Raw genomic sequence first — 12,694 nt, 5'->3', positions numbered from 1 at the left:
ACCAGACACACACGTGGTGTACATACAGATATGCAGGCAAATAAAATGCAAAAAGTCTAATTTTTTAAGTTACTAAATAACAAGGCATAAAAGAAGAGGAGGAGGGGGGAACAACTTACTTTTCCTTTTCTCTAATCATATACCAAGAAAATAAAATTCAGAGTCCATCCTGAAGTGGTACTAAGGAGGCTGGAGAGCTGGGGGGCGTGGCAGGGATTCCATGGCAGGGTTGCAGGCATGCCTTGGGAACTCTGCCCTCTTAGGAAGGTGGGGAGAACTGGAGAAATGAGGTTGCCACCCCTGCCTCTCCTCGCTCTTGCGCTGTTCACAGCAGCTTTCCCATGATTCATTCTTTTCACCAAAAAAAGTTTGGATGTGTGCTGAGGGGTGGCCTCAGTGAACTGAAGATAGAGCGAAGGGTTCTCTCTCCCCATTTCTGTCAACTTAATCCCAATGGAACCTCCATCATTTGAAACCAAAGAAAGTGCTGGCAGCTTCACGTGCTTGCCCTAGGAGCTTGGCGGCTTAGTCTGCGGCATCTTCTTCCAGCTAGAGGGTATCCACGTCCCATCTCATGCCCAGCTTAAGGAGAACCTTGAGTTTGGTGTCAACACATTTCTCATGTGTCTCTTTATACAGCGTGGTATGAAAAGTTCTTTAAATATAAATGACTCGTTTCTCTAGGTATTTTCTCTAAACATTGGGTATCTAATTGAATCATCATTCCTTATGGCTTTTCTGATCAAGCTGTCAATAAATCGTAAAAATAGCACTTTTAGAATGAGCCACAGAAGATTCCAGATTCTCGAAACTCCAGTTTTCGGCAGATTTTGCCTTGGGTTCATCATTGTACCTGGAAACCCATGACAATGAAAATACTGCAGTTTTCATTTCCTTATGAAGGAAAGTGGCCACGAGGCCCACGGCTTCCCTTTAAAAAGTTCCAAGATGTTGGCTCGGATGGCTTCATGAGTGGAAAATTTCAAAGTCGGCTTCAGGAAGCTGCAGCCATCTGGAGAGCCTTGGGCCTTCCATGTTGTGCTCGCCACATCAAGTCACCCGGAAGCCAGAGAACTGGAGTGTTGGGGAAGGCACTGATACCCACCTGTTTCTTTCAGGATGTAATAAACGAGGAGTTAAATAATAATAATAAAAATACCCATTTTAGTATTTTATGTTTTTTAATTGAAAAAGAAATTGTATTCAGTATATTTTGGTCACATTTCCCCCTCCCCCAATTCCTCCCAGTCATCTCTACCCGCCCCAACTACATGTTATTTTTCCTTTCTTTAAAAGCAAAGAAACAGACAAAAGAACACTTCCCCCAAACCCCAAGTAGACAAGCAAAAGACCAATAAGGCAAAAAAAAAATTATTACCCAAACAAAGAAAAATTAGAATCGACAAAAATACCAATGATTAAATTTTGTGTTGATCAGCTACTCCTATGTATGAGGCCTGTTCTGGAATGTGGTTAACATGTCCAGTGAGACTCCTTTGAAGACAACTGATTTTGTCAGTTGCAAATAGCTTCTGGTTTAGCTAGTGTCCACTTCTGCCTTTCAGTGCTGGAATCCTCTTTGGCTCGAATGTGTGCAGCAGGTGCTACGCATGCTGCCACGGTCTCTATGAATTCATATGGGCATTATATGAATTCTATGTTATTCCTGGAAGACACTGTTTCCTTGGAATCACCCAGTCTCTCTGGCCCTTACACTCCTTCCGTCTCCCCTTCCACCTAGATCCCTGAGCCCTGAGGGGACAGATTTGGTGAAGACGCCCTATTTAGGTCTGAGAGCTCCAACGTCTCTCATTATCTGCACATTTTCAGTTGTGAGTCTGTGGGTTAGTTCCCATCGATGGCAAGAGGAAGCTTCTCTGATGAGGGCTGAGTGATGCAGTGATCTATGGGTATAGCGATATGTCATTAAGAGTCATGTTATTGTTCTGTTTCTTTAGTAGAATAATAGTAGTAGGTTTTCCCTAGGCTCATGACCTATGTAATCTCAGGTTCTTGACTTTAGCAGTGTCAGGCATGGGTTCCATCTCATGGAGTGGGCCTTAAATCCAATCAGAAAGTGTTTTTAAAAACCCAGTTCCTGAATGGAACCTATGAAACAACAATAGTTTTGGGTTGTTTTGTTTTATTTTGTTTAGAGCTCCATTTTAGAAAATTTAATATAAATAAGCAAAACTCTGTTTAAAACTCAAGATAAAATTTATTTAGAAACACTCCACTCTCCTTCTTAGCTACTTAGCCCCTTTGTTAGTTTTGAATTTCTTCTTTTTTGGCATCCAGATGTTTGGGGAAGCAGTGTGCACATAAGGAGTGTGGCGTCTCAACCATGGGTTACTGACTTTGTCTCTCTGTGGGCTCAGTCACTTTTGGAAATTATCTTGAAGTTACATCTCTTGCTTGTCTTTGTATATATGCCCCATTTCTTCTTGTTCCTATGAGTTGACATATTGGATAATTCCAGATTTTAGGCACATTCTTATCAAAAGCAATTGCTGAATGCTTAAAATCAATAAGAAAAGTTGAATAAAAACCCATCATTTCAACTGATGCAGTGATAGCATTTGGCAAAATACACTCTGAAACTGTGAATATACATAAAATTTCTTATCAGGATTAAGAGCATGAATGGAAGGCCACAACTAACATTATGCTTAATAGTAAGAGACTGAAGACTTTCCTTTAACATCAGAAATAAGATGTGGATTTCCACTGTTTGGAGCTGAATTATATTCTTCCAAAACCTGTATTTTGATGCTTTATTTCTGCTACATCAGAATATGACTTTCATAGGGGAAAGGCCAACACTCATAAGTTTAACATAAATTAAAATTAGGTCATTAGAGTGGATCCTTAATCCAGCCTCAATGGTGCCCTTATAAGAGGAAGAAATTTAGAGTCATGCACAGACACTAGGAATGTGCCTGTTCAGGATGCTCATGATATGAAAGTGGCCAGGCACAGCCCCGGAGATAGGCCTTTGATGAAGATCCTCTGAGAACAGCTTGATCTGACGCTCTATTTTTCAAAGCTGCAAGAAAATAAGTTTGTTGTTTAACCATCAGTATGGCTTGGGATGGTTCAGTCAGTAAGTGCTGGCTGCTCAGGTGTGAAGACCTGAGTTTGAAACCCCAGTGCTCATGTGTAGTTGAAACTTTCTTTGGGCTACCAACCAGCTCCGAAATAAAGAAATGGAGACTTAATATTAATTATGAATGCTTGGCCTTAGCTTAGGCTTGTCCCACTAGCTCTTTTAACGTAATTTAACCTGTTTCTGTTCATCTACATTTTGCCTCAGGGCTTTTTACCTTTCTTTCATTCTGTATGTCCTACTTTCCTGCTTCCTCTGTGTCTGGCTGACTGGCCCCTGGCATCTCCCTGATGTCTTCTTTTCTTTCTTCTTTGAGCCTGAATCCCTCCCACTACTTATTCTCCCTGCTTGGAAGTCCTGCCTATACCACCTCCCTTGCAATTGGCCATTCAGCTTTTTACTAGACCAGCCAGGTGCCTTAGGCAGGCAAGGTATAACAGCAACACATCTTAACATAATTAAACAAATGCAACACATCTTTACATAGTTAAACAAATATTGAATAATGAAGGGATTTGCTCTATATTGTTGGACAGCATAGAAACCATGGCATGGGAAGGGAATGGGGAAGTCTCTAAGAGAAGTTTACAAGGGATGAAGCTACCTTTCTGATTCCAGTTGACACAGAAATAGCAAAACAAAACCACACAGAGATGTTATCAACCTACATTCACATGTTGCTTCCAGTGTTTGTGAGATATTTGTTGGTTAGGGTTGTTTTTCAATCTATGGGCTGCTTTTTAGCAAATGATTACCATAACACTCACATACACACATAGGTTATTCTGGTTCAGGGTCAAGGAAGAGTGAATAACTTGAGATTAAAGTTAGGCATATTTATCTTGGGTTCTAACAGCTGAATGAGAAATCCAAGGCACAGGAAGGTTGGCTACATTGTTCCCTTAAAGTGAGGTTGAATTTGAACAAGCTGAGCACACAGTAGGATAGCAGGATCATCCCAACGTGGAGAGTGCTGTGGATATTGCTCTATATAAATAAAGCACTGATTGGCCAGTGACCAGACAGGAAGTATAGGCGCGACAAGGAGAGAGGAGAATTGAGGAAGGAGGAAGGAAGGAGAGACTGCCAGCCACCGCCAGGACAAGCAACATGTAAAGACGCCGGTAAGCCACAAGCGACATGGCAAGGTATAGATTTATAGAAATGGGTTAATTTAAGATATAAGAACAGTTAGCAAGAAGCCTGCCACGGCCATACAGTTTATAAGTAATATAAGTGTCTGAGTGATTATTTTATACGTGGATTGTGGGACTGAGGGGCTTGGTGGAACCTGGAGAGAAGCCCTCCAGCAACAGGCAAGAGCTGAAAAAAGCCAAGTGCCTGAATGCAAGCAGTATTTTCAGAAAAGCACATCATCCCAAGGTAGAAGCCGCAAGATGTTTGTAAGATGCATATTTTTCAGAAAGCTTAAAGTGCCCTGAAGAGACTTGGTGAAGACGAGGTTTCAAGGTGCTTTGGTTGAAGTGTCAGAGACTGCAGAACACATCGCTGTCAACAGGAGGGAAGGGGGTTCCCCTTATAAAGCGAATGGTGTCCCAATGTTTTGTAGCTGGGAGAACTTGCGAGTTGCAGATAAGCAGGGGAGATTTCTAACCAAAATGTTGAAGGTGTGGCCAGGTTTCTCCTGACGGCTTATAGTAAAAATGCAATAGAAGAGTGATACACAGGGTTAGGGGTGACTCCCTGAAGAAGGGATTGCTGTAGACAAAGGAACCAGAGCTTAATGACTTGTGCAATCCCCATCCAACTATCATTACAAAAACAAGAATGAGGAGAGACCCCAGCACATGGGGGTCAGAGGCAGGAGGGTCAGGAGGTCAGATTAGACCATATAAGGAAGTTCTGCCTCACAACACAAACAAACAGAGAACAGATGCTCTGGACAACTGTGGGTTTTGAACAAATATCTAATGAAATCATCACTGTGTGACTTACACACTCAACCAACTATCAGCAGAAAAATTGCCAGCTTAGAGTTTTAAGGCACAGAGATGGGGCAGAATTAAGGAAGAACATTATTCTTCTGGGATTGTAAGTGAGTTCTTCACCTTTGGCCTTTAAGAAAAGGGAGATGACCCTAACATCATAACTGATACTGTCACTATAAGCCCCTGGGACACAGGTCTAGAAGACAGGAATGACTCTGTCACTTCAGAGGACACGGCCACCTCCTTAGTTTCAGTGTGCCAGTATGCTATCACCAAGGGCCTTGAGGGTGTGCTGTAGCTTAGGGACTTGGGGGCTGCATTCAAGGCCTCAGGGTAAAACTGCCATGCCCTATCCCATGGTCTGAAGAGCCCGGTACTGATTGAGCCAGAGATGATCTTCTATCCTCTAGCTCTACTGGAATCTTCTACACCAGGTTCTAAGCTTATTGCAAATACATGACTTCTTACATTTTATTTCTTTTAGCTGGGAATATTTGTATTATGTCATCCTGCTGATGTGTTTTGGGAGGAAATAACTGTTTTCAATGTGTGCCTGAGGTTCCAAATTTACCTCACTATGAATGGCATGTTGGGCTTCGCTCATAGCTGAGTAAGAGTATATTTAGATGAAATTTGAGGCTGGGACTTGATCCTGATCTGGGTTAAAACTTTGGGCTGAGCTGAACCTGTGCTGCCAGTGAGGAGGACAGGGGCTTTGAGCATCCAGGGCACAGAATATTAGGGGCTGAATTATGCCCTTCGTGTTAGTCACCTTTCTATTACTGTGACAAATAGTTGGGATGATCAACTTATAAAGACAGATAATTTACCTTGCCTTACTGTTTGGGGGGCTCCTGTTCATGATCAGTTGGCAATCTTCTTTGGGACCTGTGACAAGGCAGTACATTTTACCTATTGTCCAGGACGCCAAAGTACAGACCAATAAAACAAAATTTTATTCTTCATAGAAAATATGTAAGTGTCCAAGAAACACATGAACATATCCTCAACCTCCTTAGGCATTAGAGAAATGCAAGCCAAAGCTACAATGGGACACCACTTGCTACCCAATAGGACAGCAATACTAAAAGTATAATCTAGAGAAGATACCAGCAAGTGTTGGCAGAGATAGGAAGAAACTGGAGTCTCATACATGGCCGGTGAGAATATGGAGTGCACACATGCTTGCTAGGAAAACTTTGCTGGTTCCTCAAAAAAAAAAAAAAAAAAAAAGTCTGCATCTAATTGTTGTATGTTCTAACAACCCCTCTTCTATGAATCTACATAAAATATATTCAAGCAGATATCAAATCTGTGTGTTTATGTGTGTGTTTGTGTGTGTGTGTTTGCATATTCATTATAGCACTGGTCATAACAGTTAAAGGCCCAGTGCACAAAGGCGGGAGAATGGACAGGTACACTCTCGTTGAAGAATTGATGGTGCTACTGTGCAGACAAACCTGCAAACATTCTGCCAAGCAGTCATAAAATACCATGTGTGGATGACGAGATCCACTGAGAGTATCTACAGAGTCACGGGGCTGACACATGAAGGCCAGGTGAGGGAGGGGGAGGAGGAGATATTTGTCTGATTGATGTGGAAGATGAAATTAACGGAGAGTCTGTTTGCACAATGTTGCGAGTGTACTGAATATTATTGAATTTGTCGTGAGAATTTTACCTCAATTAGTAATATGTATAAGAAGAGACATTTGCTGTGTTGAGCCTTACTTCCCTACAGTAAAAATGATTAAAATGACGGTGGAACTGAGAACGAAGCCAAAGGCTATTTCTGCCTGGTTTCTGCTTCTATAGATTTTGAGCTTTTGATTATCTCAGGGCTAATCAAATTCAGTTTCATTTATCTGAGTTTTCACTTCCGTGGCTAATCACATTCCCACATGGTATTGGTCCAAGAGTTAGGAAACATAAAGCTGATGCATTATAGAATGGAAAACAAAACCTGCCTTTGGTTTTCTTTATTTATGATGCTTTGGATCTTAAAGTATCATTTCCGACGGCAGTTCCCTGTGTTTATCTGAGGACTGGCCCCTGTGCCCAGGTGTGCTTCAGCAGAATGCCATGTTCTCAGACAAGGTCACACAGTCCCTGAGGAGAAGGGTACAGGAGGGAAGGGGGCACAAGAATGGAAATAAACTGATGGGCTGTGATCGATGACTTTCTTCAGTTCCTGTTTGTTGACTAAGGGTGTAAGAAATACTCATTTGTGGTAGCTCAGTGTTTTAAGTGAACTTTGATCCTTGGTTATATCTGCTGGTGGTGCTCACTCTGGTTTTTTTGTTTGTTTGTTTGTTTGTTTGTCTCTGTTTCTTTTGGATCTATTTATTTTATTTTATGTGGATCAGTGTTTTGCTTGGTATACATGTGTGCCACATGCATGCTGATGTCGAAGAGGTCAGAAGAGGGCCTCAGATCCCCTGGAACTGAATACAGATTGTAAGATCATGAACATGCTAGATGAGCTGGATCACAAAAAAAGAACTGGCTGAAAGCAATAATGCTCTTACCACGAGCATCTCTCAGACCAGTTTCATTTGTGATACATGAAACAATAAAGTATCTTATACTTAAAATAATCTATTGTATATCAATCACAATTTTGTTTCATTCACATAGAAAAGCTACACTTCGACTTGATATTCTATCCTGTATTATTGTCATGACTTATGTCTTTATAAATTGATGTACTTTAACTCATTATTGCAGTTATACTTACTTTGAATGTTTCCTACTTTAACTTTTAATATTAATGGGAGTTAAGTTTGATTTGCATACCACCATGACAGCATTACACGTATTCTCAATTTGGCTATAGACCTATCTATGCCTGTGGGGTTTATGGCTTCCTATGCTTTCAAGGAATATTGGTCAGCATCTTTTCATTCCTTTAGAGGAGACAACTTTAGCATTCCATGAAGGGCAGGTCTATACATTCCCTCAGTTTTGGCTACCTGGAGAAGTCTCTGCCTTTCCTTAAGTTTTCACTCTCAGCTTTCCAGGGTATAGTGTTCTTAGTCGGTAGTTTTCTATCCACACTTGGAGTGTGTCATTCAGGATGCCTTGTGGTTTCTGATGAGAAATCCGTCAACAGTCTTCTAGTGTATGAAAAGCTATTTTTCTCTGCTGCTTTCAAACTGTTGTCATTGGTGTTTTTTGGGTTGTTGTTTATTTTTGACAGTTTGAAATATATTATTTTTCTGTAATGACTTTACTCTCAACCACATTTTGGTTCTTTGGGTGTTTTGAATCTGCATGCTCATTTAAATCTCTGTTCTCAGGCCCTTTGTGCCATTGTTTCTTCCAATATTCCTGCCCAGTTCTCTTTCTCTGCTCCTTCTTGGCATCATGAGTCACTTGCTGACAGGTCCCATGGATTTTCCTCACTCTTGTTAATGCTTTTCTATTTCTATTCCTCTATTGGATAACTTGAAATGATTTATTTTCTAGTTTTCTGATGCTGTTGCTTAATCTGATCTGCTGTGGAAGCTCTCTGCTGGGTTTTCTTTCCATGCATTCTGTTCTAGTCTCTATTTGTTTTTCCTTATTCATGCCTCTTTATTGCATGTCTCATTGTCAGTTACTTTTTAATTACTATGACAAAATACCATGACCAAGACACCTTACAAAAGAAAGTGTTTAGTTTGGGACTCATGGTTTCCAGAATGTTAGAGTCCATGACCACCTTGGCGGGGAGTGTGGCAGCAGGCAGGCAGGCATGATTCAGGAGCAGTAGCTGAGAGCTCACTTCTCAGTCTACAAACATAGAGAGCGAGCTGATTTTGTTTGGTTATCTTTCTTTTTTTTCTTGTAGCTCATTGACCTGCTTGATATTTTTGCATTCTTTGTTGGGAATTTTCAATCTCCGTTTCTTTGGTGTCTGACACTAGAGCTATGTTTTTTTCTTTGTTGTTGTTGTTGTTGTTGTTGTTTTTTTTCCTCCTTGATTATTTGTATTCTTTGAAGCTTGTTAAGTTAACACTTCAGGGAGTGGTCACCTCCCCCCAGCCTTCATTGACAGGTTTCAAGGAAAACAAAAACCACAAACAAGCCAAACAAGAAACACTATGGAGAGTGAGCTGGTTCTGTAGCCTTTAACCTTCTCTATAGGAGGACCTGCTCACTCTGCTTGTTCCTTCTTTAGATTCTGGTGCTGTCTCTGTCCCTCAGCCAGGTTTGGTCCTGACAGCCTCTCATGTGTTTTCAGAGTGCAGAGTTCCAGTATACTCAAAGTTTCATACCTTATCTGTAGCCAGTACAGACTAATTTCTGAGATATGCATCTGCTGCTGGGGTCGAAATGTTTTCTACAGAAGCTGGTGCAGGCCATTGCGCAAGAACGTACAAGGAGCTGACCTGGAAGGGAGAGTAGGCAACCCAGGGGAGGCATCAGCTGGTTGTGGGCATGCTCGGGTGAGTCACACTGCTGGGTTCCCTGGTATGTCTCTTAGTGGAGTCTTCAGGCTGGTTTTTGGGGCCAGCGGCTGGCAATAGAGAGCCACAGGTGAGATGAAGGGCAGCCCCTCCTCTTCTCCTCGATCTTACCTGTTTCTGGCTGGTTTCCATTGGCGTGTTACTTCACTGCTCTTGATGAGGTGAGGGAGAAGCGAGCTGTCCCAGCTAGAACCCTGCAGGACTGTGGAAACTGGGAGCTCACGCCATTCTCGTTTTTTTCAGGGGGAGAAAGTACCAACCCATCCATTCTCTCCTGTACCAAGCTCGGTTAACTATGGGAGAAGCAGGGACAACCGGAGTGAAGTGAAGCTGACCCTCTCACCCTTTTCATTGTGTTCCCATCTGACTCCTCTCTTCCACTGGGAAGGTGGAACCAAAGCCGCTGGAGCTTCCACAAAAATAGTCTTAAGCGTGGCTTCCAAAGTGGTGTTTCTGTGGGAGGCGACCACAAAGGACCCAATATGGTGCCTTCTTCCCATCCTCCCTATCATTATCCATTGGTTTGTTGGATCAACATAGAAATGTGTGTCGTTAATAAAAATAAGTTGGTTTGTTTTTTTTGAGCAATGTTATTCCATTTGCTCTTTTAACTTTCTCCATAAGGAATGTGAGACTTTGTTTGATTTAACAGAGGTTTATAGTGTATCTTAATAACCATAAGGGCTCACTGGCCTCATTCACCTTATTTCTCAAGACTAACAGAAGTGATATTATTTTACTCTTAAATATATATTTAAAATGTTTATTGAAAACCTCATAACATCCTTTCTTGTATATATTGAAATCTGATTTTTGAAAGTTTAGTTTTCTTCTGGTATTTTATTTGAAATTTCATTGAACTTACAGATCAAATTTAAGGCAAATTTGTATCTTTTATCATACATGATGTCTTTTGTGAATGTAAATTATCCCTTTATTCATCCATATAATTTTTATACTCTCATAAAAGCCTTATACATTCTTTGTTAAGTTAATTCTTAAATATTTTTATTAGCCAAGTTTCAACCAAAGAGTAGTAATGCCATAGTAAATTTATGAACATTTGATTCACATATTTCCATGCATTTGATTTATTGGCTTATGGAATTTCTTGTATGGACCATCTGAGAAAGTCCACAATCCTTAGTGTAGGTCATCAAAGAGAGGTGATGAGCAGCTCAAATTTATGGACCTTGATCTGAAGCTCAGCTCCACAGGAAGAGTTTCTGTACATACCTTTTGTTACTTAGCCAGACTAGCTGAGGTAGGGCTGTCCCTGATAAAGACTATCCTCTGTGTTGCCTCGGTTTACTATGAATTTTGTGACTTTGTAAACTCTTATAAGGACTCAGATTAGTGTTTAATCAAATAATTGCGTTCCCTGTCTGGGCCAGGTTGACTTGTTCACAAAATCATTACAAAACAGCTTTGATTGCTAACTAACTTGCATTCTGATTTTGTACCTTGCAATTGCTGATATTTAGGGTGTGTATTGGTTTTTATAAGATGATCTTGTATCTGAATGCCTTCTTGATATTACATGTTTGTTTTCACAGTTGGTCTATAGGCTCAGCTGGATGGTCTGTACTGATACTCAGCATCTGGAAAATGATCTCTTTGATCATACTATCCTTGTCATGGAGACTCAACAGTTTTTTTTTTTCCTCATGGCACTGCTTGCCCCTGTAGTGATGGCATTTAGAATCCTCACTCATTCTCTTGACAGTCATGGGTTGATGACTAAATGTCCACCATAAACAGGATGCTTGTATAGTTGCGATGTATTCAACATTTAAAGACAGTTCCTTGCCTTCTTAGTTGTTTTTTTTTTTTTTACTATCTCTTTAAAATCATAATGCTTTTGTGCTTTTGTCTGTTATAAAATGTTTCTTTTGTGGTATTAAGAAAACTAGTACGAGTCCATTAGTAGGTACATTTCACATGTATTTCTCATGTTGAATCTACCTGCTCTGCACACTCTGCTAAACATTACAAGCTATATTTTACTCTGTTTCAATGATCAACATTATTATTTATATCTATGCTCACAAGTGAAATTAATTTCTAGTTTTCTTCCTTATCCTTATTTGTTTTGAAATTGAAGTTACCGTAACTTTACAAAATGTCTTGGGTTACTTTCTTGTTTTTGCTTTCTCAAACTACCTTTATAAGAAGATTATGGGTCCCTTCTATGCTGGCGGTGTGTTTCTGTGCAGTTTTATGATCCAGTACTTGTTTCTAATCCATCCATCTAATCCATATAACAAACAGGAAAGCAAGAATTCCTTTAGGGTGAATTTTCATATGGAAAGACAGTGATATAATAGAAATAAGATGTCTTTTTTCTCTGTATATAATTAAGGTAAGAATTACGTTGCCTCCATGCGGGTGACTTGTGAGCACTCCCTCACGCTCTGATGCTTCCTCCCCAGGACACACAGGGCGCTTGCTACAGTCCCTGTGCCTCACCAGCCTCTCCTTCCTGCTGCTGCACATCATTTTCCACATCACGCTGGCCAGCCTGGAAGCTCAGCACCGCATCGCACCTGCCTACAACTGTGAGTACCCGCCTCGGCTTTCCCCTCAGGTGTGCGCGTAATGGAGCTTACCTATCACCACACACATAGGCATCTGAGACGTGCTTGCACTGTGGAATTCATTCTAATTTTGGTCATCTGCTAATCTAGTATAGAAGAATGTATGTGTGTATGCATGTGTGTATCTCTCTCTCTCTGTGTGTGTGTGTGTGTATGTGTGTGTGTGTGTGTGTGTGTGTGATTTGCCGTGGAATATGAGGTCTTGAGTCAAACAATGGATCTCCAACTTAGATTAGATATTGAGATCCTATATGATTGTAAAACATGGTCATTGGTCTTAATCTAAAATCGGGATTTGCATAGATCCCTTGGAACTCATCTGTAGGACAAGAACATCCAGTCTGTGAGGATAGTATAGAAACTTAGCGGTGTTATGTGATTTGATTATGACGGGCACAGTATAGCGTTTGTGATGTCTATGAGAAATGGCATAATGCATACCATTTATTTTCAAACTGCGAGTTTTTCACTTGATATTTATGAGGAAGCAAATTGTCTTACTCAGTGTGAACTTATGATACAAGAAAGTCAATATATTTACTCTTTGTTCAGCTGTTATCATCCCAAAGTAAATCATTCTTCAGTTTCAGT

General features: G+C 40.7%; 1 protein-coding gene across 1 annotated transcript in view; it reads left to right on the top strand.

Moving 5' to 3' along the window:
* The window catches only part of Piezo2 (piezo type mechanosensitive ion channel component 2), a 405,018-nt gene that overhangs the window by 165,644 nt on the left and 226,680 nt on the right, over positions 1-12,694 (top strand). Inside the window, 1 exon segment of the mRNA XM_037197168.1 lies at positions 11,939-12,064. Coding sequence (XP_037053063.1) covers positions 11,939-12,064 — 126 coding nt within the window.

The sequence above is a fragment of the Peromyscus leucopus genome, chromosome 19 (assembly GCF_004664715.2).
Source record: "Peromyscus leucopus breed LL Stock chromosome 19, UCI_PerLeu_2.1, whole genome shotgun sequence".
NCBI lineage: Eukaryota > Metazoa > Chordata > Mammalia > Rodentia > Cricetidae > Peromyscus > Peromyscus leucopus.
This window is presented reverse-complemented; position numbering and strand designations above follow the sequence as displayed.